Raw genomic sequence first — 22849 nt, 5'->3', positions numbered from 1 at the left:
CCATTTAAAGAGCATTTTACTTTGAGACAGGGTCTTGCTAGGTTGCCCAGGCTGGGCTTGACCTGGCGACCCTCTTGCCTCAGCCTCCCAAGAGAGTGCAGGACTACAGGCGTCACCACACCTGGCACGAACCTGCATTAAAAGACCTTCCCAGAGGACTCTGATACGGAGTTATATCGGGAGCTGTTTTGTCTTTTTGTGTCATTTTTGTGCTAACGATTGAACTTGGGGTCTCGCGCGTGCTAAGCATGTGCTCTTCCCGCAGCAGCCCTGGGAACTATCAACATAAACCACTGCCTTCACCCAAAACAGAGACATTTGATAAAAGGAATGGACAGAGACCTAAAATATGAAAATGCAAGCCATGGGCCAAGCGTGAAATGTCATAACCTCTCATTACATGGACAAAGACAATGCCCAGCTTTCCACAGTTAAGCCTTATAATAATGTCGTAAGAATGAATAAATAAATTCCATTAGTGGAAAAATTTATAATTTTCAAAGTACCAAAAAAACCTGGATAAATAACAAAGAGCTACAACGAAATAATTTATTCTGAAGAAACTTTTCCCATAAATTTCTCATCAAACACAGTAACAATATATACAATCGTAATTGGACGGGAACACATTAAAAATTACTGGGAAAGACAAGGATGAAATTCCAAAACAACTGAAGGTTCTGCGCTTTGAAGAAATCTGGTTTATAAGACAGGAATGTTGATTGCACAAATGACCTAAAGGGTCGGCTAAAACTAAACCTTTCTCATTTCTCCACCCGAGAAGAGAAAAGGAAATATAAAATGTTGAATTTATAAACTCTCCACATGCAAGATTGGTCTGGCTGATTGATTAATAAAGCTAAATGCATTTTTTGTTGAGAGAGGGTTTCGCTTGCACCCTGAACTCCTGGGCCAGGTGTTCCTCCTGCCTCACCGCTTGGGCAGCCCCATACCACCTTGCCTGGCTACATTTTTAAAATAGGAAAAATAACAGACAAAATTTATTACACGGGTAGGGCGTGGGAGTGTTAGACCCCATAAAGGCAACCAATTCTTTAATGTGATTTTTCTTCCCAAGTAACTAACATAAGTTACTAATCAACGATAAATAATTCCATTCCATCAGATTTAAAATGAACTGTCTTGAGAACCAAGTTCCCCTGGCTGAGGAAATAAAACTCTTTTAAGGAACCAGCGCCTTTTTGACAGACTCCGGGACGCGGCTGGCGTAGTAGTCGTAGTTCCTCAGCGCGGCCAGGACCCCGGCGGAGTTCATGTGCTTCACGTCCTTGCTGTACTGGAGGGCGTTGCCGTGGACGTCGGTCAGCTTGCCTGCAGAGAGAGCGCTGTGTGGTGGTCAAGGAGGCTCAGGTCACGGGGCCTAGCACCGAGGGCTGGGGTTTGAATGCAGGGACTGGTGTACGCCAAGCACACGCTCCACCACTGAGCTGTACCTCCAGCCCGCTTTAGTTGTTTTATTTTTTGTTCAATTTTTGAGACAGGTCTCGCTATGCAATTCAGGCTGGCCTTGAGCTCACTATGCAGCCCCGGCCCTGCCTGGCCTCAAACTCGTGGGTCCTCCTGTCTCAGCCTCCCAAGTGCTTAGACTACAGGCGTGCGCCACCATACATGGCTCTGTTGGATTTTGTTTTAAAGATTTTTGGTGCTGGAGCTGGGACCCGGGGCCTCAAGCCTTCAAGGCAAGTGCTGCACTGCTGAGCTGCCGCTCAGCCTCTGACAAGGACTTAACAGACGCTTATCTCTAGGAACATATGAGAGCTCTTGTCTACATGAAATGGAAAATCACCTTAATGTGTATATATGTGCAATGTATTTCTAACTCCTTCATCTTTAAAACTGGAACCGAGATACTCACCGATATGACTTCAGAGGGAATTAAGTGTATATCTTTACTGTTCTGAAAAAAATTAACTGAGGAGTGCCTGTGATGGTGAACACTTTACTTTTAAAGGGACAAAAATCTCCAAGAGCATTAAAACTGTAAGTAAGAAAGAGGAACCAAGATCTGCTATGCAGGCGCAAATTCCTTATGATGAATGTGATCGATATGTATGACAAATGCGTACAAAAAAATTAGTTAAAAAATAAACGGCAAGTAAGAGCTGAATTAAAAATAACGGTATGTGGATCTAAGTCAAAAAGGGACAAAAAAACCCCAAATTTTCTGAAAACCGACTTATTTATGAGACATGGGCTCCCGCTGGGACAGCCTCTCGGCTTCCGCAGTGAGGGGCAGTGCTGGACCAGGACGGGAGGCCCCAGCAAAACATACGACCGCAGCTCTTCAAGGCACACTCACCTCCCACCGCGTGCAGGACAACTTCCGGTGCACACGTGTCCCACTTCTTACATCCGGGGCTTGCAAACACGTAAGCGGAGGCCTTGCCTTCGATCAGCTGAATGATCTGGAAGGTTGGAAGTGCGAATTATCCCTGGCCCAGGAGCAGGCTGCAGACGCGAGGTCCCCTCCATGGTCCTCTCTTCCACCACCGCTCTGCCAGACCTCGCTCGCACTCAAGCCTCTACCCAGTTAGAGGGTGCCAGGATTATGAAGACATAAATAAAGGTGCATAATAACCTTCATCAACCTGAAGGGGAACAGACTGGCCAAATACACTCCAAGGAAGGTACCTGAGCAGTCTCCAGATTACAGTTAGATGAAATAAAGTTTTGTGTTCACATTGCATTTTTCATACTATAAAAGCAATATGTTTGTTACAGAATAAAGCTTTTTACATTTCTAAAAAATTGGCCATTACTTTTTTTTTTTTCCTGGTACCGGGAATCGAACTCACGACCTTGCGCTTGCCAGGCAGGCGCTGTGCCGCTGAGCTAAATCCCCAGCCCCGTGGCCATTACTAAATAGGGCAAAGCCAGGCACGGTGGCCCACACCTGTAATCCCACCATGAGGTAGGCTGAGGCAGGAGGATCGTTGGGAGTTCGAGGCCAGCCTGGGCTACAAAGTGAGCTCAAGGCCAGCCTGGACTGCATAGCGAGACCTAGTCTCAAAAAGACATAAAATAATAAATAAATAAATAAATAAAGAGAGCAATACCACATAGTGTCGTGATGTCTGCATTGCAGTAAGGCCTCACCGATGTGCAGCACTGACTTGTCCCACGAGCACGCCCCTAATGCTCCAGAATGTCCTGCTGCTGCTGCTTTTACCCACTTTTGTGTGTTTGTTTTTTGAAACAGGGTCTCACCATCTCCCTGTGTAGTCTAGGCTGGCCTTGAATTTTTGTTTTTGTTTTTGGTTTTTTTGGTTTTTCTCCGGTACCGGGAACCGAACTCACGACCTTGTGCTTGCCAGGCAGGCGCTTTTGCCGCTGAGCTAAATCCCCAGCCCCTGGCCTTGAATTTTCAGCGATCTTTCTGCCTCAGCCTCCTGAGTGCTGGTTACAGGTATGCGCCGCCACGCCCAGCTTAGGCTGGGGTTTTAAATCGCTGAGACAGGGAATCAGCTCGGGACTTGGGGCAGGGCAGGAACCTGCATGTTTAATTGTTCTGCTGGAGCCTGTGCCTTGGGAGTGGCCATCTTAGAAGCCACGGAGGCCATGAAGCACGTGATGAAGACGTTCCCCACGTCCACTCCCCAGTGGAGCGGAAGACAGGAGGCGTGGGGGAGCGCCAGGGTCCACAGGCAGGGCCGTGGGGCAGGAGAGGGGCTGCTGGGACAACAGGGACGCAGTGGAGGTGCCCATGGGACACCAAGGGACAGGAATGTGGCAGGCAGGACCAGGAGGAGTGTGACTCACGCGCCGGCCTGAGCGAACCCAGGATCAGAGCAGGGCCGGGGCAGACAGCAGCTGTGTCCCCTTCAGAGAGCCCAGCGGCTGGTGGCCGGGAGCAGGGCGGGGGTACAGGCAGGTGCTGGCCAAGGCCTGCAGGAAAGGGTCTTGGCAAGGACCCCCAGCACCCCTGGGGACCTGCTGGCCTCCCTCACAGACATACAGAATCACTCCTGACACCCAGGGACCCTGAGCCTGAGGTGGGGGAGACACGAGCCTTGCATCTTTTAAAACTGGGGTGTTGCAGAAATGAGCTTTCTACGGCAAATGACCATCTTCGATCCCCTCTCTCCAACTCTTGTTTCACACTGTAGAAACCCTCTGCATTTCTGCCGGTGGCCTCGCTGCCCGGCCTGGCCGCCTACCTTGTTCCCCGCGCCGCCCACGCGCAGCACAGCGTCGGGCTCCATGGCCTGCACGCAGTCCATCACCAGCTGGCTGCCATGCGAGCGCGTGGTGGTGACAATGTGCTTCCCGGCGGGGGCTTCCTTCAGCTGGAACCCGAAGGCGCCCAGCCCCAGCACCGCCCAGATCGTCCTCCCCAGCACGGCGTCGGGTCCCGCCTGGGAGATAGCAACAGAGCTCGTCACCGCGAGAAAAAGACGCACACGGCAGTACGCGCAGTCTCAGTAAGGCTCGGGACGCAGCGTACTACCTTAGAAAAATAAGAACCTCATCTACAGTACAGCATCCCTGGCAAAGGGCCAAGGACTTTTCCCCCGCGGAGTCAGGGGATTAGTCTTTATTTTTTTGAGTCAGGGTCTCATTCTGTAACCCAGACCGGCTTCAGTGAAACTCGCAATTCTCCTGCCTCAGCCTCCTGAGTGCTGGGACCACAGGCACGTGCGGCCATGCCCGGGCGGGTGTTTCTTCTGTTGTTCTTGTTAACGGTTTCGAAGATGCGAAGGGAGCTTGTGCTCACCCTCCAGAGTCCTTGAAGGGAAATTTCATGTACTGATTACTGTTTCTGTCGTAGTCAGCCAATGATCTGTTTGTTGTATTGAAAATGGCCATTTGCAAAGGAACCAAAGAACGCTTGCTGATCCCTCCTTTCCTTATGTGTGCCGCCGTGTCGCTATGGCGACAGCAGAGAACAGGCTGGTGCCGAGTGCAGCCGGATGCGGGGTCAGGGCTCACGCTCCCTGGCAGCTGGCTCCCCTAGTAAGATGACATGATGACTGTGTCCTGCAATCTTAGCCTCTCACTTCCCCTCTCAGAGCTCAGAGAACTCGGTCACACTGCCGTAACTACGCTCCCTGGAGAGAGCCGCAGCCTGTATTTCAGGTACGGCACAACCGAGGCCTAAGAGTCCCAAGTCGTCCAGGCGGCGTTCACACACTACACGTGCATCGCATGCCTCAGCCACGTGCAGACCCGGCACAGCTCCACACACTCACATGCATTGCCTCTCACTCTCCAGCAGCCCCACCGAGCAGATGTTACCCTCTTTACTTTAAAGATGAAAGAAGTTGATTTGGAATCACTGAATAATCTGACTGAGGATTCTAGGAAGTGCATCGTCAAACCCAGCTCCTCCTTATTCAAAACTAACTTTTTTTCTTTTTGAGACAGGTCTCGAATGTTACCCAGGCTGGGCTCAAATGATCCTCCTGCTTCAGCCTCCTACACAGCTAGGAGTACAGGCATGCTCCCCTGTGCCTGCTAGGATAACCCAGGACCTTTGCACTGAGTTAAATTCCTAATCCTATGAAAAATTTTAAGATAGGGTCTCAGTAAATTGCCCAGACCAGGCCTGAACATGGGATGCTGTCTCAGCCTCCCGGAGCGCCAGGAATGACCAGACCAGACGGTGGTCTTCACCACTGATACAGCCTGCCCGAGCTCAGTTAGCGTTCAGACATCACCCTGTCTGTCCTGGGGCTGCTCCCGGTGCCATCCGAGTGCAGGAATACGTTCAGTTCCTGCTGGCTCCAGATGCAGGGACTTCTAGGGGCAGCTTGGCGAGCACCCCGGGGGAGCAGCAGCCAAGCCTACGGAGCCCTGGGGCCGGAGCCCCGCAGGGTCCCAGCCCGGGACGAGATGCTGCCCAGCAGCCCCTGCACATGGCCCTGTGTGACTCCGGGGGACACAGCATGGGACAGCACGGCTTCCTGAACAGGCTGCCGGCCGATTGCACCCCCCGCAAAAGCTGAGAACTGGGTGCCCAGCATCCAGTGTGGGCCCCAGCTCCCTCTCAGGTCTGCAATGCAGGACAGGGCGGGCCGAGGGGCACAGAGCCAGGGTGGCCCGGCCCCCAGGTGTTGCGCTGATCTCGGAACCTAACCCGGGCTCCCGAGACAGCTAGCATCCCGCTGTCCTTGAGAGAGGAACGTACTCGAGACAGGGGCTCGGGTGTCCCCAGAGTCACCCTCCTTCTGCTCACGGACAGGCGGCGCCTGGCGCGGGAACCTGGTGCCCTGGAGAGGCAGCTGTGACCTACAGTGCAGCCGCTGGCTCCCCGCGCTCCGGGTCTGTCCCCAGGGACCTCATTCCTTCGAAGGCTCCAAACTCCTTTCCTCTTGTTGTGTTTTAGTGTTTTTCAGACATGGTCTCACTGTGTAGCCTAGACAGGCCTGGAACTCACGATCCTTTTGCCTCAGCCTCTGGAGGGCATGGCTTACAGATTAGTTTTCGGAGGCAATGGAGGATGACTTTTCATCTGGTGGCTGAATTAAGGTCCATAATGGCAGCAAGACATGGTGGTCCATGCCTGTAACCCCAGCAACTGGGAGGCTGAAACAGGAGGAACAGGACTTTGAGACCAGCCTGAGCAATTTAGCAAGACTGCCTCAAAAAGAAGACTAGTCAGGACAAGGGTGCACCCCTGTAATCCCAGCATTCTGGGAGGCTGAGGCAGGCGGATCACAAGTTTGAGGCCACCCTGGGTCTTGAAATTAGCAAGAACCTGTCTCCAACAAAACAAAACCAAACAAAAAGGGCGAGGGATATGGGCCGCACGAGGCCCTGGGTTCGGTCCGGCACAGGACACCCGATGGCAAAGGCACAGCTCTGAGTGCAGGGGCAACGTGCACTGTACCCTTCCTCCAGGCCCACTGGCTGCGGGGCGTCGCATGCGAAGCCGAGGCTGGGATTCAGTCTCGTGGCCTGGGGGAGCCACCCTAGAGGCACAGTAGGCTTTGGCCCTGCCTGCACCCCAGCTGTGCGGTCACTCGGGCCGGCTCTCTGCCTGAGAAGGGGTCAGGGCTCCCCTGGCTGCGTGAGTACTCCAGACATGCATGTGGGTCCCCGAGCCGGCTGTGTGCGGCCAGCTCCGGCCCTGACGCACTGTAGCCTGACAGTCAACCGCTGAAAGAAGCCGAGGCCAGAGCAGGAGAGAAGGAAAGCGAGGACACAGCGCGTCCAGAGGGGACGCAGCAAGGGACAGCGCAAACAGGACAGTAGGGTGGGGCCGCGGGGCCACGGGGCCGCACCGGCCCCTCCTCTCCCCTCCGTGCAGCCAGGCCCTGGCCTCCTCACCTCCGCCTCCTCGCTGAGCTCTCTGAGCGTCTGCTTTTCATCGTTCTGTGGAGAATGAACACAGTTTCTCTCATCTCCAAAAGAAGGGGAGAAAATTAGCAACAAGCCCGAGGCACTCAGCTCTTTCCTGCCGCTGAGAGGCCCCATGCAGTACACAGCTGCTCCAGGAAGCCCATCAGAACTAATCGCAGGGCCACACTTTCAAGCTCACAGGAGCCCCAAACCTCTGTCCGCATAAATACTGCGTACATGTTAATGCACACTGTCGTAATGGACGCCCAAGAAATTTAGTATGTGAGGCTTGCCTGATAATGCATACCTATTTTGCTAAGTCCTAAGAACGAAGTGATTTTAAATAAAATTTCAAATCATACAAATGGGGCTGGGGATATAGCTCAGTGGCATAAGTGCCTGCCTGGCAGGCACAAGGTCAAGTTCAATTCCCAGTACCAAATAAATAAATAAATAAAATCATACAAACGGCAGGAAAAAACAAATTCTGTTTGTTTTTTTTTTTTTTTTTTTTTTTTTTTTTTGAGACAGGGTTTTGATATGCAGTTTAGGCTGGCCTGGAGCTCACTTTGTAGCCCAGGCCGGCCTCAAACTTGCAACCACTCTCCTGCCTCAGTCTCCCAAGTGCTGAGATTACAGGCATGCGCCACCCCTCCCGGCCAAACTATAGCCTTCAGGTCCTCCATTTAATTATTTTTTATTTTTTATTTTTTGGTACCGGGAATTGAACTCACAACTTCGCAGTGCCAGGCAGGCACTGTGCCGCTGAGCTGTATCCCCGGCCCACAAATTCTTAGTAAAAATCAAGCCTAATCCTGCTCTTAAATCAGAGATTCCTTAATACTAACCTCAACACTACTTTGTTTCTCCAAAGTTCTATCAAGGTTGCATTACTATAATAAATAGAAATACCTGAAGTATTTCCTCTCAGTAACTTCCTCTGAAATTGTTCAATGGCATAGTCACCGTTTGAAACGACACAAGTCTCTTGCTTCTTTGGGTGGAAGGCACCAGTGATGGAACGCGGGGATTCTGCACTGAGCTGCATCCCCAGCCCTTTCCAAAAATTTTTTATTTGGAGACACAGTCTTACGAAGCCACCAAGCTGCTTTGGCTGGGCTTGAACTTACAACCCTCCAGCCTCAGCCTCCAAGAACACTAGGGTCAGCTGCGAGAATCTCGCTTTCAAGGAAAACAATGTCTTTGAAGGACAATGGAAAGTCAAAGCAGACGAGAGGAAATGAAAGAGAACAGAGCGCAAGAGCATAGTTAGCTGCTGCGGAAACTGACTGTCATTTGTGCTCTGTGCCGCATTACCTGGGAAGCCACACGACTAGTGCCCCATCTTGGTTGAAATGGTTCACTTCTTCAATGTGCTTCAAGAAGCACCTGTAAATCAGGTGTCCTGATGACCATGCTAATCAAGAACCACACGAGTAATTCCCACGCTTTTGCACTTGTATCCTAAGTACATAAAAAGTACAACACACACAGTGTCCATGTGCACGTGTATCCCGTATCTGATATCCGATATCTGTACGTATTCATTCCTGGTGCAAATGCCTGGGTTCTGATTGCACAGGTTCAGGCAGCACCTGGGAATCCACGCTGTGAAGACTTCTGTAACCAAGTTGGGAACCCCTGAGTGGAATGGCATCAGGAGTCATGTGACACGGTGATTAATGTTGTAATAAGGTATTTTGGTGTCACTTATAACAATACCTGGTAGTTGTAATAGGGCTGGTTAATGATCCCTGCTATGGCCTTCCCTTTGTAGGCGATTCCGATGAGAACGGTCACGTTGTCGAGGAGACCTACAAAGGAGAAAGGTCAATTCTAGATCTTTCTCAGGCTATAACTCTTCGGCAGCACATCAACTGCCTCAAGCTATTTCTCCAAGAAAGATAACGAGCCGGTGTGCACCTGAGTGCTGAGTGCACATTCCCATCTATCGGTCTGTCTGTCTGTCCGTCTGCTGTCTATTTTTCTGGTACTGGGAAGCCTGAGCTACATCTTCAACCTTTTTATTCTTTCTTTTCAGACAGGGTCTTACTAAATCATTATTCATCCATGGTCAATGATTAATCCATGGTGAAACGCACAAATTATAAGAGAGCTGGCCAGAGACAGACAGAGTGAATCAAAGCCTCTGGAGTAGGAGTTAAGACCCAGGTAAGCTTTCTACCTTCTGTTAATACCCATTAAAGCTGTTGGAGTGTCCTTATTTATCAATGGACAAGTTGTTTTGCTTTGTTTTGTTTTGAGGTAGAGTCTCACTATAGTGCAGGCTGGGCTTTAACTCACTATGCAGCCCATGCTGGCCTGAAACTCTCTGCGATCCTCCTGCCTCAGGCTCCTGAGGGCTGGGATTACAGGCATATGCCATCACACCCAGCTTCCCCATCTCAATGATCATGGATGTGATCAGTGATAATAACAGCTGCCAAGTCGTAGGAAGAGGCATAAGCCACTATGCCAGCTTTCCAAATAACACACAAACTATCGGATTTTACAGCAAAGTGTCCTGGCCCAGCCTTACTACTGTGAAACAAGAACAATAACAAAAGAGATACCTTCAGTGTACTCCTTGGTGCCGTCCAGAGGATCAACCCAAACCACAAGCTAAGAAATAGAAATGTTACACAAGGAGATCAAGCATAAAGTCACACAGAATTCCACCACTTTTAGATAGTTATAGAATGGTCCTAGACATAGGATAGGGACAACCTGCAAAATGGGACAACGTGTGCTTTCAACTGACTTTTATGCATCAGTCCTGATTTTTTTAAAAGTCTGATTTCCTTCAGGACATAGCCAGATGAGCCAACAGAAACGAACGTTTTGTGAAACTGACAGTTGCTTAGGAAGCCAGTTCCTTCTTCTCAGGGCTTTCCGCGCGCTGCAAGGCAGGCTGCTGCTAACCACTAGAATCACAGCCTGATGGGACTCTGTTTGTTGAGTGCACATTTCCATCTGTCTGTCTGTCTGTCTGTCCATCTATTTTTTTGGTACTGGGAAGCCTTTTCAGTGAGCTACATCTCCAATCCTTTTTATTCTTTCTTTTCAGACAGGGTCTTGCTAAATCATTAAATTACCCAGGCTAGGCTTGAACTTGGAACCCTCCTGCCTCAGCATCCCAGGGTGCTGGGATTACAGGCGTGTACCAACCAGACCCGGCGAGAGCACATTTCTGACGGAGAACACCATGCCTCCGTCTTTTTGTACCCCCCACACCACAGCGCACAGTGCCCTGCTCAGCGGTGCGAATTCAGTCAGTGTGTGTTAAATCATTTAAGGGTGGAAAACTGCAGAAGGATGGCCAAGTCTGGAGCCACGGATTAATTTAGGTCACACAACTATAAAAAGTGAGACGATGTGTCCAGCCCCCTACAAACATCAGAGAGGAAGCTGTTTCATCTCCTTCCAGCCCCGATTACCTACAAAGAAGTGCTTTTTGCGTACCAGAGTGGAACGCAGGCCCTCACGTGCACTAGGCAAACGCTTTACTCTGAGCCACCACTTTGCGCTTTTGTTTTTTCATTATAAGACAGCGTCTTACTAAATTCCTGAGGCTGGCCTCAAACGTGATCTTCCTGCTTCAGCCTCCTGAGTTGTCACACTCAATTCAATGAAAGCTTTTACTACCACATCTACTATACAAAAAAAAAAAAATTTTGTCTTCCTAAAAGTATTTTTAATAATGGTTTCAGGGTGCAAAGGAAGGAAACCTATTAGATGAGAAGTGGGACTTTGAATCAACAGCACAGATGTCCCACATGGCTAAAGGGTACTTCTTGGATGGCTCTGAAAGATCTTAGGTTTCTGGCCAGATGTGGTGGCACACATCTATAATCCCAGCCGTCAGGAGGCTGAGGCAGGAGGATCAATGTAAATCTGAGGTCAGCCTGGGCTACACAGTGACTACAAGACCAGCCTGAACTGCACAGAGAGATCCTGTCTCAGAAGTAGAAGTACTGACTTTTCATCTGCTCTGCTATGGCAAGAAGCAGAGATTACTAGCGCCTGAAGCTGGAAGCTGGCCCTTACGTCCTCCTCTTTAATGGCGAGGTACTGTGCCGGGCATGGCTTCTTCAGGATCTCCTCCCACTGGCCGTCCTCGATGAGCTCCTGGTCCACATCCTCTGGGGGCAGATCCTGCGCCAGAGATAAGGACAGTGCGGACAGTTACTGCAATGCTAAGGGTCTGCCGAGCGTCCTGCAAACAAGGCGACAATCATACTTTGCTAGTCCTTGTTTTTACCATGTATGTTTAGGTCTTTCAAAGCAAATCTAAGAAAACCACAAGGTCCACTACATGTGATTCACCAAAATTGGCTACTTGGTCCCAATGTCACCATCCCGAGCAGGGTTTAGAAAGAAAAGATCTTTTGTTTCTAAACTTATTTAAAGAAACGCACTAAAAAAAAAAGAAAAGGAAAGAAACATACTTTATTCGCAATTAGAAGAGATATCTAAGAGCCAGGCATGGTGGTACACTCCTGTAATCCCAGTACTTGAGAGGCTGAGTCAGGAGGATCACCATGAGTTTGAGGCCAGTCTGGGCTACACAGTGAGTTCAAGGGCAGCCAGAAGTACATAGTGAGACCCTGTCTTGAAAAACCGACCTTTCCCTCAAAGAAGAGAAGGGATCTCTATTCTTTCACTTTCAAAGTGTGCCGGTCTTTGGATACGCAGGCACGCGAGCCTCCTTTAGACACAAACAACAGAGCTCATTCTCTTTCAACCTTCTACTCTGTGCGTCTTTCTTATTTTACTCTGTGGCACCGGGTGTGAAGCCCAGTGCCTCGTGCTTGCTGAAAGGACGCCCTGCCAGGGAGCCACACCCCTTGACCCAAACACTGCCCCTCCCTTTGTGGCACTGGTGCTGATTCCGGGTCCGGGTCTGCCCCATCCCAGGCTAACCACAGCAAGTACTGCAACTGTATTGGCGCCGTTCAATGGAAGGCATCAAGACACAGCCTAGAAAGGGACCAGAACAGCTCCCGGGGAAGGGTTTCCCCTAGGAAGTACGGCAGCACTTGTGTGCGGCGACACTGGGTCCGACAGCTGAACTGTCAGAGCACTGTAAGCCACCGCCGTGCCAGGTACCGACCAGGACGGTGGACGGATAAAGGGAACCTCGCGCCCTCAGGCGTACCTCCTCCCCGATGATGGTCAGCTTGGGGAACTTCCGCACCAGGGAGGAGCAGATGCTCATCTGCACCAGCCGGTCTGCTCTGGTCTGCAGGTCCGTGGCGCAGGTCTGCAAGGAAGGGTGCAAACCTCACTGAACAGCGCGAAATCGGACTTCTATACGCACAGGCATCTGCGCAGTTCACATCCCACCAGAACCTGACACAAAGACAGCCAGTGAACTTCCGGCTTTTCTTCTCGTGGGTCACTTGTGGATACAGTCCCGAAGAGAAGGGTTTGTCAATTGTTTTTTCATGTGGTGCTGGGGAAACCCAGGGCCAGCACTTGTCAGCTAAGTGCTCTATCGTGGGCTACACCCCCACCCCAATGCAGCTGAAGTTTGGAAAGCACTTTTAAATCATGTAGAATATTTTCTTCCCTGGTTCAAATTTTTTTTTCCCCCTCTTTCTTTTTGAGACAGGGTCTCGTTATGCAGTTCAGCTGGCCTGGAGCTCACTTTGTAGCCCAGGCTGGCTTTGAACTCGCAATGATCCTCCTGCCTCAGTCTCCTGACTGCTGGGATTACAGGAGTGCGCCACCACGCCAGGCTGAAAAATTTCATTTATAAGATCACTCAAATGGGAGAGGGACCAAAAGACAGTGAGAGGAAGTAGAAAGAACTGAGAGGTGTTAGGTACCAGCACGAGCTCCCCACAAGGAATTGGGTCACTGCACTGCAAACATGCACCACTAACAATAAAGATTTAAAATAGAAAACGGGTTAAAAGATAGGAAATTTATAATACTTTAGCTTTTATTTTTATGAGAAGCACATGTCTGCATTACACAATGATCACGTTCCCTGTGGGACAGTGGGGACCTGCACATAACGGATCTCAGTTCCTTTTCCACTGCCCCCATCTCGTTCTCCTCGTTAGAGAAAGCTCCACCTCCCTGCTTCCTGTTATCTCGCTTTCATTTTGCTCTTTGTTTATATTTTGGGTTTCTCATATAATAGATCACAAGTGTGTGCCCTGCCAGAGCAAGTTAGTCACATAGAGAAAATCGGTCTCAAAAATTTTTTCAGGGCTGGGATGTGGCGGAGGTAGAGCCGTTGTCTTGCATGCACAAGGCCCTCAGTTCGATCCTTAGCACCACATAGAAAAAAATTTTTTTCCCAGCAGCCATGGTGGTGCCCATCTATAATCCCAGCACTAAGGAGGCTGAGGCAGGAGTATTGCTGTGAGCTGGAGGCCAGCCTGGGCTACACATTGAGTTCACGCCCAGCCTGAACTACAAGGCAAGACCCTGTCTCAGTAAGCCAAAAAATTTTTTTGAACTTTATAGTTGTTTGTTTTGTTTTGTTTTTTTCCTGTACCGGGAACTGAACTCACGCCCTCGCGCTTGCCAGGCAGGCGCTGTGCTGCTGAGCTAAATCCCAGCCCCTACAGTTGTTTTTTACTTTTCCATGAATCCGAGTTTGCACACATACTGATTGCATTCATTATGGAAACTGGCACACGGGCACAACACCTCTTGGTTCATTTTCCCTTCCCCGCCAGCCCCCTTTGAGGCGAGCATCAGATTCATTTATTTACAAGTCCTTATAAAGTCAACTACCACACACACGGATTAACAGCTGACCAATAGGCCAAAGACCATTTCCAAGGCAGGACGGACCTCGCTGAACAAGGACCCGGCGCCCTGCGCAGGGAGCGCCTGCTATCGGAGTCTGCACTAGGGAAGACAGCGCCAAGCTCCGCCTCCGCGCGGAGGGCCAGGGCTGCGTGCGGGCTGCGGTACCTTCTCCACGATGCCCAGGTCTCCCTCGGCAATCACGCGTCTGACGATCACCCCAGCCTTCTGCGCGATGGAGTAGGCCGAGGCCACCAAGCGCATCAGCACCGTGGGGCCCGAGGCCATGGCTGGCTGTGGGAGAGAGGAGGGAGACTGCTGCGCTGGCGCCGGTGCACTTACCCAGTGCTTCCCGGCCTGGCCCCGGAGCTGCGTGGGACATCCGATGTGCATGCCCCAGAAGCCAGGCGGGGAAACCCTGTCGCGTTGCTTCTCTTGTGGATGGATCGTTTCACAGCACGGGAGAAACTGGCCAGGCTGCTCAGCGTGTGAGGAAGCTGTGTGTGTGAGGTGTGTCACATGCAAAGGCCCCGAAGATGCCTTTGAGCGGCTCACGCTTTGGCGGGTTGTGGTGCAAACCATGTAACCCAGTGAATGTAACATAAAACTGCTCGGGGCCAGGCAGGTGTGGTGCACACCTGTAATCTGAGCACTCAGGAGGGTGAGGCAGGAAGGTAGCAAGTTCCAGCCCAGCCCGGACAACTCAGTGACATTGTATCTGAAAGTAAAACTTGTTAAAAAGGGGTGGGGATGTAGCTTGGTGGCAGAGCGTTTGCCTAGCATGTGTGAGGTCCTGGGTTCAATCCCAACTCCGCAAAAACAAACAAACGAACAACCAGGTACAGGTGTCACAGGGGTTGATGTGCACAAGGGACTGGCTCAGGGCAGAGCTGGCCCACCACTGGGGAGTCCTGCCTTCCGCCCCAGGACTGTGTCAAAGGGGGCCGTATGCCCGTGAGTACAATTACCTTCTAAAAATCAGTGAATATTCTTTTACAGCCTAAACAGCTCTCGTCTCTTTTACTTTCCCCATCTCCGTGGTAGACAAGCAACAACTGGAGGAGCTGAAAAGCAGCCGAAGGAGGACCCAGCCTCCTGTCACCCCGCACGGCCTGGCGTGGTGGTGCACACCTGTAATCCTGGCACTTGGGAGGCGCCGGCAGGAGCACTGCCGTGAGTGTGACGCCAGGCCAGGCTACATAGCAAGACCCTGTCTCAAAAACCTAGAGAGAAACAAAATTGATGTATGGTAATGCATACCATACTTTGGCCAATAGCTGTTTGGAATTATGATGACAATGAAATGGGTTTCTAGGAAGTATTTTAGTTGCTTATTATATAATTTTCTTGACATATGAGGGGTTACACATGGATACGCTTGTTTGTGATGATCATTAGTAATTCGGGATCACTGCGAACAGAAATCTAACAGATACTTCCTGGGCCTTATTTCTACTCCTGTGTACCCACGGCCAGCGGGATGTCTGACCTGCTCCGCAGTGGCACCTGGTCTTCAGGCAACCAGGGGGCCGCGCCCGGGTATCTCTGCGCGCTGGCGTGCACCGTCCAACCCTGTTACATAAGACTCCCTTTGAGACAGGAAGATCGCTGCCCTCGCGAGAGGGTGTGGCGCTGACTTTCCAGATCCCGTGCTTCCCTCTGGGCAGCTCAGCAAGCCTTCCTGGGACTGAGCCGCGTCCCTGTGTGCTGAGGCTGCCAACCTGCACACAACTTGGAGGTTTTCCGCGTCTTCCTCCTTCCTCACAAACCATGCGCTGTGCTTACTAAGCACCATCGAAGGCTGACGTCCATTATAAGACAGAATGCAAAAGAAGAATACGAAAATGCGGTCTAACGTCAGGGACAGCAGTGACTTTTCAACCCCACAAGTCACTCTGAGTCGGGAAGGTGGAAACCTCCCTACCATTTTTCTCTGCAGGACACACTTCCGAGGTGTACCCTGCAGTAGTAATGATCTGTCACTGTCCTCCAGTCCCAACGGTTTTCTTAAATGTTTTTTTTTTAAACAAATAGATTCACTTTTGGTTCTTAGCATAAGGAAAATACACTTAAGCACAGCATCAAAGCCCAGTGCCTGCAAAAGGCATTCCTACTAGCCTTTTAGTCCTGTTCACCCAGGGCAGAAAAGAGAACCGCTGTCTGTCGTGACAGCTGGGTTAACAACCAGGCAGAGCGCCGGGGATATAGCTCAGCGGCACAAGCACCTGCCTGGCAAGCGCAAGGTCCCGAGTTCGATTCCCCATACCAAAAAAAAAAGAACCAGGCAGAACCAGCAACAGGCTCAGGCAGTTTCAAACTACGCCCCTGTCTTCCCTCTGGATCTTAAGCCTCTCCTCTGGGATCGCGCCTTCCTAGAGGCTGAGTCAGAACACTGCCGTGGTGACAGCGCTGATTCTGGTGTTACAGCTGTGGTCACGTTCTGGCCTGCGGTGTGTGACCTGGTAAAGCCACTTCAACCCTCCAGGGTTGGACTTCAAGACCTGCGGCTCTGTGTACTCGGATGAACATGCAACCGTGGAAGCACCATTCCCACGCGGGTTCTTAGTTCTGGCTATCAGATGGGGCATGGGACGGCGTCAAGGACAAAGTTCCCACACTTTCTGCAAAGATCCTTGACTTAAGGGTGTAAGATCACAACTACTATGCCTCTTAATCACACACAGGTTCCTTTTCACACCCTTCTTGGCTTAAGGCTTAAGTAAATGATAAAGGTTGCTTTTTTATTTTTTTGGGTCCCGGGAATCGAACTAGGACCTTTGCTTGCCAGGCAGGCGCTTGTACTGCTGAGCTCTATCAGCAAGCCTGGTTGCATAGCTTTTAAGGCAACCAAACTAACCCCTATCCATTTAGGAAATCTTTGAGACAAAGTCTTGCTGGTGGTCTAGACTGTTCTTGAATTCACTATGTAATTTAGGCTAACCTTGAACTCATGGCATCTTCCTGCCTCAGCCTCCAGGGTGCTGGAATTACAGGCATGCACCAGCATGCCAGCTAGCATTTAAGAAATCTTTACAGGGTTGAAAATGTAGCTCTGTGGTAGAGCCCTTCCTTAGCACACTCATGGGCCTGGGTTTGATCCCCAGCACTGCACAAACCAAAGCAAAACAAATCAAAAGAAAACAAAGTAAAACACAAAGTACAACTACCAACAAGGCTAATTCAGCAGGGTGAAAAATCACAGGAATCAAACAAGCAGTTTCTTCTCACAGCCTAGGCGAGGTATCTCGGTGGGCATGGGAGGGATTAGCATTTAAAATGACCAAAGTCCTCCCAATCAAAATGCTGAAATCATTTTCCTTTTGGAACCTGGCCAAATGATGCTAAAGTTCAAGGTCATCTGGAAAATGAAAATGTGAACATGACCAGCAAATTCTGAAGAAGAACAAGGAAGAGAGAGACTTCCCTTCCCAGGTATCAGAATGGGATATAAAAGCACACTTCAGACAGATAATCCGAATCAAATAAATTCCAGAGATAAATCCAAATACACTAGGGGTGATATTTAGAAACCAAAGAAGAAAGTCAGTTGCATGTAAATGGTAGGCAATTGCTAACTTGTTTTAAAAAAAATGGATTTTTTTGTATTCTTTATATAAAAATACACTCTGGGTCAATAAATAGCGTTTTTTTGTTGCTTGGTTTTTTTTTTTTTTTTTTGGTCTTTTTGAGACAGGGTCTCGCTACATAGTTCAGGCTGGCCTTGAGCTTACTTTGTAGCTCAGGTTGGTCTCAAACTCGCAGAGATCCTCCTGCCTCAGCCTCCCAAGTGCTGAGATTACAGGGCTGCGCACCACACCCAACTTTTTCATAAACAATTTTGAATTAAAACTAAAACATGAAACATAAGACTACAGAGATGTTTTACAAACTTGGGAGGGCCTTGAACGCACAAAACCAAGAATTCATAAAATACACTATACTGATGAATATGCACAAAAAAGTAAAACTTCTGTGTAGCCAAAATACCCCAAAGTTAACAGATAACTGAGAAAAGGAGAGAAAAAAAAGTCTGTGCCACACACTAGACGACCGAGCTCACCTTTAAAGGGCTCTATGGATCAGCAGCCAGAGACGAATAGTCCAGGGGAAAACGGGCCAAGGAAGCAACAGGAACCTCGAGAAAAACACAGGAAGGCTCAGCTTCACTGATTGTGAAAGCAAGGCGAGAAAAGCAGGCGAAGTGGCTGCTCATGTTTCAGACTCGCACGACGGACGGTTCTCAGAGGATGAGGAACTCGCTCCCGAGCACCCCAGGAGCAAACTTCTCAGGCGGCCGAGAACCTGAACAAAGGTACTGTGCAGACGTAGGGAAACCCCCGCACAGCAGGCATGCCTGCAAACCCGCACAAAAGCAACCGGAAGCACTTGCTGTCACAATGAAATTTAGTGTTAGGTGGAAGAATGTCTAAACTTGGGTGCATTAAGGAGGTCAGTATCTAGCTGGGAAACTACCCCGGGGCACAGATAAACGAAATGTTCACACTCGCTGGCGTGGTGGTGCACATCTGTAATCTCAGCACTGGGGAGGCTGAGACAGGAGGATCGCCGAGAGTTGGAGGCTACCCTGGGCTACACAGTAAGGTCAAGGCCAGCGTGGACTACATAGCGAGACCCTCCTTCAAATCTCCAATAAAAAAGCAAAGAAAATGTTGACACCAAGCTTGTAACGGAGATGTCTGGAGCGGCAGCATGATTCGCATAAACTTTTTTTTTTAACGTAAATCCCTTAAATCTCCTCTTATCTGTGCAAAAGGATGGTGAGGTCAGCGAAAGAAGAAATCAGGAGTTGTGTCCAAGGCCCTGCCCTCGCTGGCGGAGGGAAAACTTACTGTGCCAAAGCTGCGACCACGTTAGGCGAAACACACTGAAAGGGCTCCGGAAAACCGCGTTCCCAAACTGCAGGTCCCTCGCGGCGCTCACTACGGCGCTCCGCAGTCCAGAGGTCACCGGGGTATCTGGGCTACTGAGCATGCGGGACTTCCCGCGCAAGCGCACAATAGCTACTCGCCGCTGCGCACTCCGACTCCCGCGGCGCCTGAAATCTCCGCTTGGGCGCGTTTTGCGCAGGCTCACCGGGGGTGCTGCGCCAGGTGTGAGAGGGACGGCTCCGCAGCGTCGCGCGCTGGTCGTGCCCGTGATCCCTCGCCCCGCCGCTGCTGCGGAGGATGGCAGGTTCGGAGCCAGCCTGCGCAGTTTAGCAAGACCCTGTCATAAAATAAAATAAGGGTTCCTAGCTGTCACTTTTCGATTGCACGGCAAAGGGAAAGAGGAAGATGTATGAATGATCATTGTAAACAGCATTGAAGAAAAAATAAACAAGAAAGCTGGCCGTGGGGCTGGGGATTTAGCTCAGCGGCAAAGCGCCTGCCTGGCAAGCGCAAGGTCGTGAGTTCGGTTCCCGGTACCGGAGAAAAACCAAAAAAAAAAAAAAAAAAAAAAAAAAAAAAAAAAAAAAAAAAAAAAAGAAAGCTGGCCGTCATCTTAGACCTCTGGAGGCTGAGGCAAGATGATCACTTCAAGTTGGCTGCCAGCCTGGGATACAGAATGAGTTCAAGGCCAGCCTGGAATAGATAGCAAGACCTTGTCTCAAAAAATATCTTTAAATTGATGGACATTACTAAATGCCATGCAAGAAAACATTCTGGACTACCGTCACAAACCCTCAAACCTCTTAATTTTTGTTGTAATCTGTTATCTGGAGAAATGTTATTCTAGCTGATTGTGCTTATGGTTCCTAAAATTGGACATCTTTATATAGTTTCTAAAATTTATTTATTTATTGGTGTGGAGGATCAAACCCAGGGACTTAGGTATACTAGGCGAGCATCCTTCCCCCGGGCTACATCCCTTTCCCGTTGTTTTTTCTTTCGTTTTGTGTTTTTGTGTGTGTGTGTGTGTTTTGGCTGTTTCTATTTGTCTGTGCATTGCCTATGCTTATCTTTTGCCTTTTTTTCCCCTACCGGGTTGTTTATATTTATCTCTTTGATTTGTAGGAACTCTTTGTACGTGCGCGCCCGTGTGTGTGTGTGTGTGTGTGTGTGTGTGTGTGTGTGCCTGCATGCGCGGTATAGTGGGCTTGAGCCCAGGGCCTGCCTTCACAGGGAGCTACATCCCCAGGCCTTTTTTTTTGTTTTTTTGAGACAGGGTCTTGCCGATTTGTCCAGGCTGTGCTTGAACTTGCGATCCTCCTGCATCTGTATTTTCCTGTTTTTTTAATGTGAGCAGATGTTTTCTCCCAGTGTGGTGAAGGGGAGGTGACTTAACGTGGTGGTTATGAGCTCAGGCATTGGGCGTAACCACCTGGGTTTGAATCCTGCTCTGCCACTTCTTAGTTGTGTGATCGTCACACGTTACCTACTTTGTGTGCCTCGATTTTCTTATCTTGAATATGCAAATACTTGCTGGCTGTGATGAGGCTGAGGTAGGAGGATAATAGGATATTGAGAGCCCGTCTAAAAAACCAAATTAAATGGGAATCCGTCCGAGCCCTCCTTGACAGCACGGTTTTACTATGTGGTGTCTGACTCACCTGGCTTTTAGGGTTAAATGTGTTAACAGAGGTACAGAGTCAGATGTTGCCTGATAAAATGCAGGCATTGATCAAATACTTCCTGCTGCCTTCTCACTCTCAGGTATCCTTTTCTGTACATATTTCTTTCCCTTTTGTAGAAAATCTATTACTTTTCAAATGAAGTGTGCTGGTGATGTACATCTGTCATCTCCGCAGGAGGGAGGCCAAAGCAGGAAGATTGCAAGTTGGAGGCCTGCCTGGGTTACATTTGCTTCAAAAAACAGTAAGTCTGTCAGTGTTCTGTTTATGTGAAGCAAGGCTCTGGCTGTTGTGCTTTGGATGAGGAAGGCTGCTCCCGAAGCACCTCACACTTCACTTCACCGTGAGATGGTGACATTTTCCACCCGTACTTGAACGAGAGCTCAGTCACTGGCCTAACTCATTCCAGTTCCTCTGGATGCGTCTTCCATTTACCTCCTAGAACCCTCACGACACTGGACGGAATCCTCCTCGATGAACAGAGAGCCACAGAACAGGTGACCAGTGATGCCCTGCCCAAAGCAGGAGCAGTTACCCCGAGGGATGAGGCTGTCCCCTTGGACGGGAGCCTTCAGGTCAGGTCAGGACAGGTCTGGACCTGTGCTCTTGAGCATCTGCAGGTTTCGAAGCATCTCACAGAGCTGGCCTGAGATAATGACGACGAGGTCCCCGGCTGCCCAGGGTCACCTGTGCTACCACCCTGCACCCTCAGCTCTGCGCACCCGGCCCTGCTTTGCTCCTCTTGCTATCAAGTCCTAACTCCATCAGCCCCTTCAGGCAGGGCTGGGGCCTCCACTGTCCTTCCAGGCATGGCCTCGCTGATCAAAGCTCTTTCCAGAACCGGGAGTCTCCTCAGTACGGTGTTCTGGGAGCCCTGACCTGGGGCCCGAAGCACTGGTCACAGCAGGAAATGGACCAGCAAAGAGAGCTACGCCTGTGGGACACTTGAGCAGAGGATGGTGTGCACATTGGGCTATTCCACAGGCGTGGGGCGAACAGGGACTCAGGCACTGCCAGAGACACAAGTGGTGGCCTGGGGGTACAATGTTAAGGGTCGTGGGAGGCAGCGGATTTGTCCCGCGCTCCAACCAGCTGTTGGCCCGCGACCAGTGCAGAGATGTGCTGAGTGCATATATTTCAAATTTCACTATTCTTTTTTTTTTTGGTACCGGGAATCGAACTCAGGACCTTGTGCTTGCCAGGCAGGCGCTTGTGCCACCGAGTTATATCCCCAGACCTGTACTTCAGATTTCAAAGACTTAGCGTGAGGGGAGGTTAAGACACTGGTAATTTTTACTGATTACATACTGAAGTGACATCACAGGTTTATTGTATTAAATAACCTTTTTTCCCCAGCACTTGAGATTGATATCAAGGCCTTCGCGCTGAAGTGCATCCCCAGCCCCTCTTTGTCCTTATTTTTTATTCCGTAACAGGTCCTGATCAATGCTTGTGTCTGGATGTCCCCCCAAGCCTCACGCGGTCATTGGTGGGGCTTTTTCAGACTGCGGGGCGTGTGACGCTGAGGTTAAGGGTGTGATCGCCGAGTCAGCCCACTGATTGGTTTGGCGGCGGCCTAGCCCGGGTAGCCTGGATACAATACAGGGCACACAACGAGGCTTGTGCTCTCCCTCGCTTGCTGCCTGCTGCCTGCTGCCTGCCGTGAACTGTTTCTCCTCCGTGATTCCCGTCCGCCACGCCACCCCGCCTAGGAGCCTGCCTATCACGGTCTGAAACAGCCACAAGCTGTGAGCTAAATAAAGCTTTCCTCCCTTAACCGGTGGGCGTAGGGGATTTTGTCACAGCAAAGACAGAAGCAACTAAGGCAGATGCTAAACGGCCCTTCAGGGCTGAAGCTTGCCTCGCTCCTACCTCGGCTTCCCAGCAGGCTAGGGTTACCCGCGGGCGCCAGGCGGAGAAACGAACCGCAAAGCCCGCGCGCTCCTTCCGGCTGAAGGTCCGGAACCACTCCCGAAACACACCCGGAAGGCCGCGCGTTGCCACGCCCCTTCCGGCGACAGCACGCATGCGCACGTCCCGCACAATTTAGGCGCTTTGGGGGTCTCTACACCTTGGGGTCTCGGCGCATGCGCATTGCCGCGCGCCCCAGAGTTCCTCCGATTGGTTTCTGTCCAGGCCCGGGCGGCCGCCGCCTGCGTGTTGAGGGGCGCGATGCGCAGCCGGCCTGGGGCGGCGGCTCTGGCCGCG

General features: G+C 50.5%; 2 protein-coding genes and 1 long non-coding RNA gene across 8 annotated transcripts in view; 2 read left to right on the top strand and 1 right to left on the bottom strand.

Moving 5' to 3' along the window:
- Nucleotides 1-535: 535 nt before the first annotated feature.
- Bpnt1 (3'(2'), 5'-bisphosphate nucleotidase 1) lies at nt 536-22695 on the bottom strand. 6 transcript variants are annotated; one of them, XM_005409271.2, is made up of 11 exons: nt 18921-19107; nt 18131-18205; nt 14239-14364; nt 12461-12565; nt 11350-11457; nt 9876-9924; nt 9025-9116; nt 7291-7335; nt 4179-4376; nt 2321-2426; nt 536-1332 (listed from the first exon to the last, which is right to left on the bottom strand). In XM_005409271.2, the coding sequence occupies exons 3-11, from the start codon at nt 14356-14358 to the stop codon at nt 1184-1186; spliced, it is 972 nt and encodes a 323-aa protein (XP_005409328.1). In that variant the 5' UTR covers nt 14359-14364; nt 18131-18205; nt 18921-19107; the 3' UTR covers nt 536-1183. The 6 variants fall into 6 exon arrangements, 5 of the variants coding, with proteins under 5 accessions (XP_005409328.1, XP_005409329.1, XP_005409331.1 ...); XM_005409272.2 differs by having other exon boundaries at nt 14239-14360; XM_005409275.2 differs by having other exon boundaries at nt 1239-1346.
- Nucleotides 20797-22418, top strand: LOC106147116. The gene is made up of 2 exons (XR_001231871.1): nt 20797-20885; nt 21084-22418. It is a non-coding gene; the product is annotated as an uncharacterized LOC106147116 (long non-coding RNA).
- Nucleotides 22696-22755: 60 nt separating the features above from the next.
- Iars2 (isoleucyl-tRNA synthetase 2, mitochondrial) overlaps nt 22756-22849 on the top strand; it is a gene marked incomplete in the record, with an annotated part of 35220 nt that continues 35126 nt past the window's right edge. The window contains 1 exon segment of the mRNA XM_013507032.1: nt 22756-22849. Coding sequence (XP_013362486.1) covers nt 22814-22849 — 36 coding nt within the window.

Source organism: Chinchilla lanigera, unplaced genomic scaffold (genome assembly GCF_000276665.1).
Source record: "Chinchilla lanigera isolate Chin_1 unplaced genomic scaffold, ChiLan1.0 scaffold00119, whole genome shotgun sequence".
Lineage (NCBI taxonomy): Eukaryota > Metazoa > Chordata > Mammalia > Rodentia > Chinchillidae > Chinchilla > Chinchilla lanigera.
The sequence above is the reverse complement of the archived record's forward strand: the minus strand, read 5'-3'. Positions and strand labels throughout refer to the sequence as shown.

Excerpts from the sequence above, each read along its gene's own strand:
- Bpnt1 (XM_005409271.2), bottom strand. The coding sequence starts at position 14,358 with ATGGCCTCGGGCCCCACGGTGCTGATGCGCTTGGTGGCCTCGGCCTAC. Across the intron at positions 9,925-11,349 it reads TCGCCATTAAAGAGGAGGAC|CTTGTGGTTTGGGTTGATCC; the intron begins GTAAGGGCCAGC and ends TCTATTTCTTAG. Across the intron at positions 4,377-7,290 it reads AGCTCAGCGAGGAGGCGGAG|GCGGGACCCGACGCCGTGCT; the intron begins GTGAGGAGGCCA and ends GCTATCTCCCAG.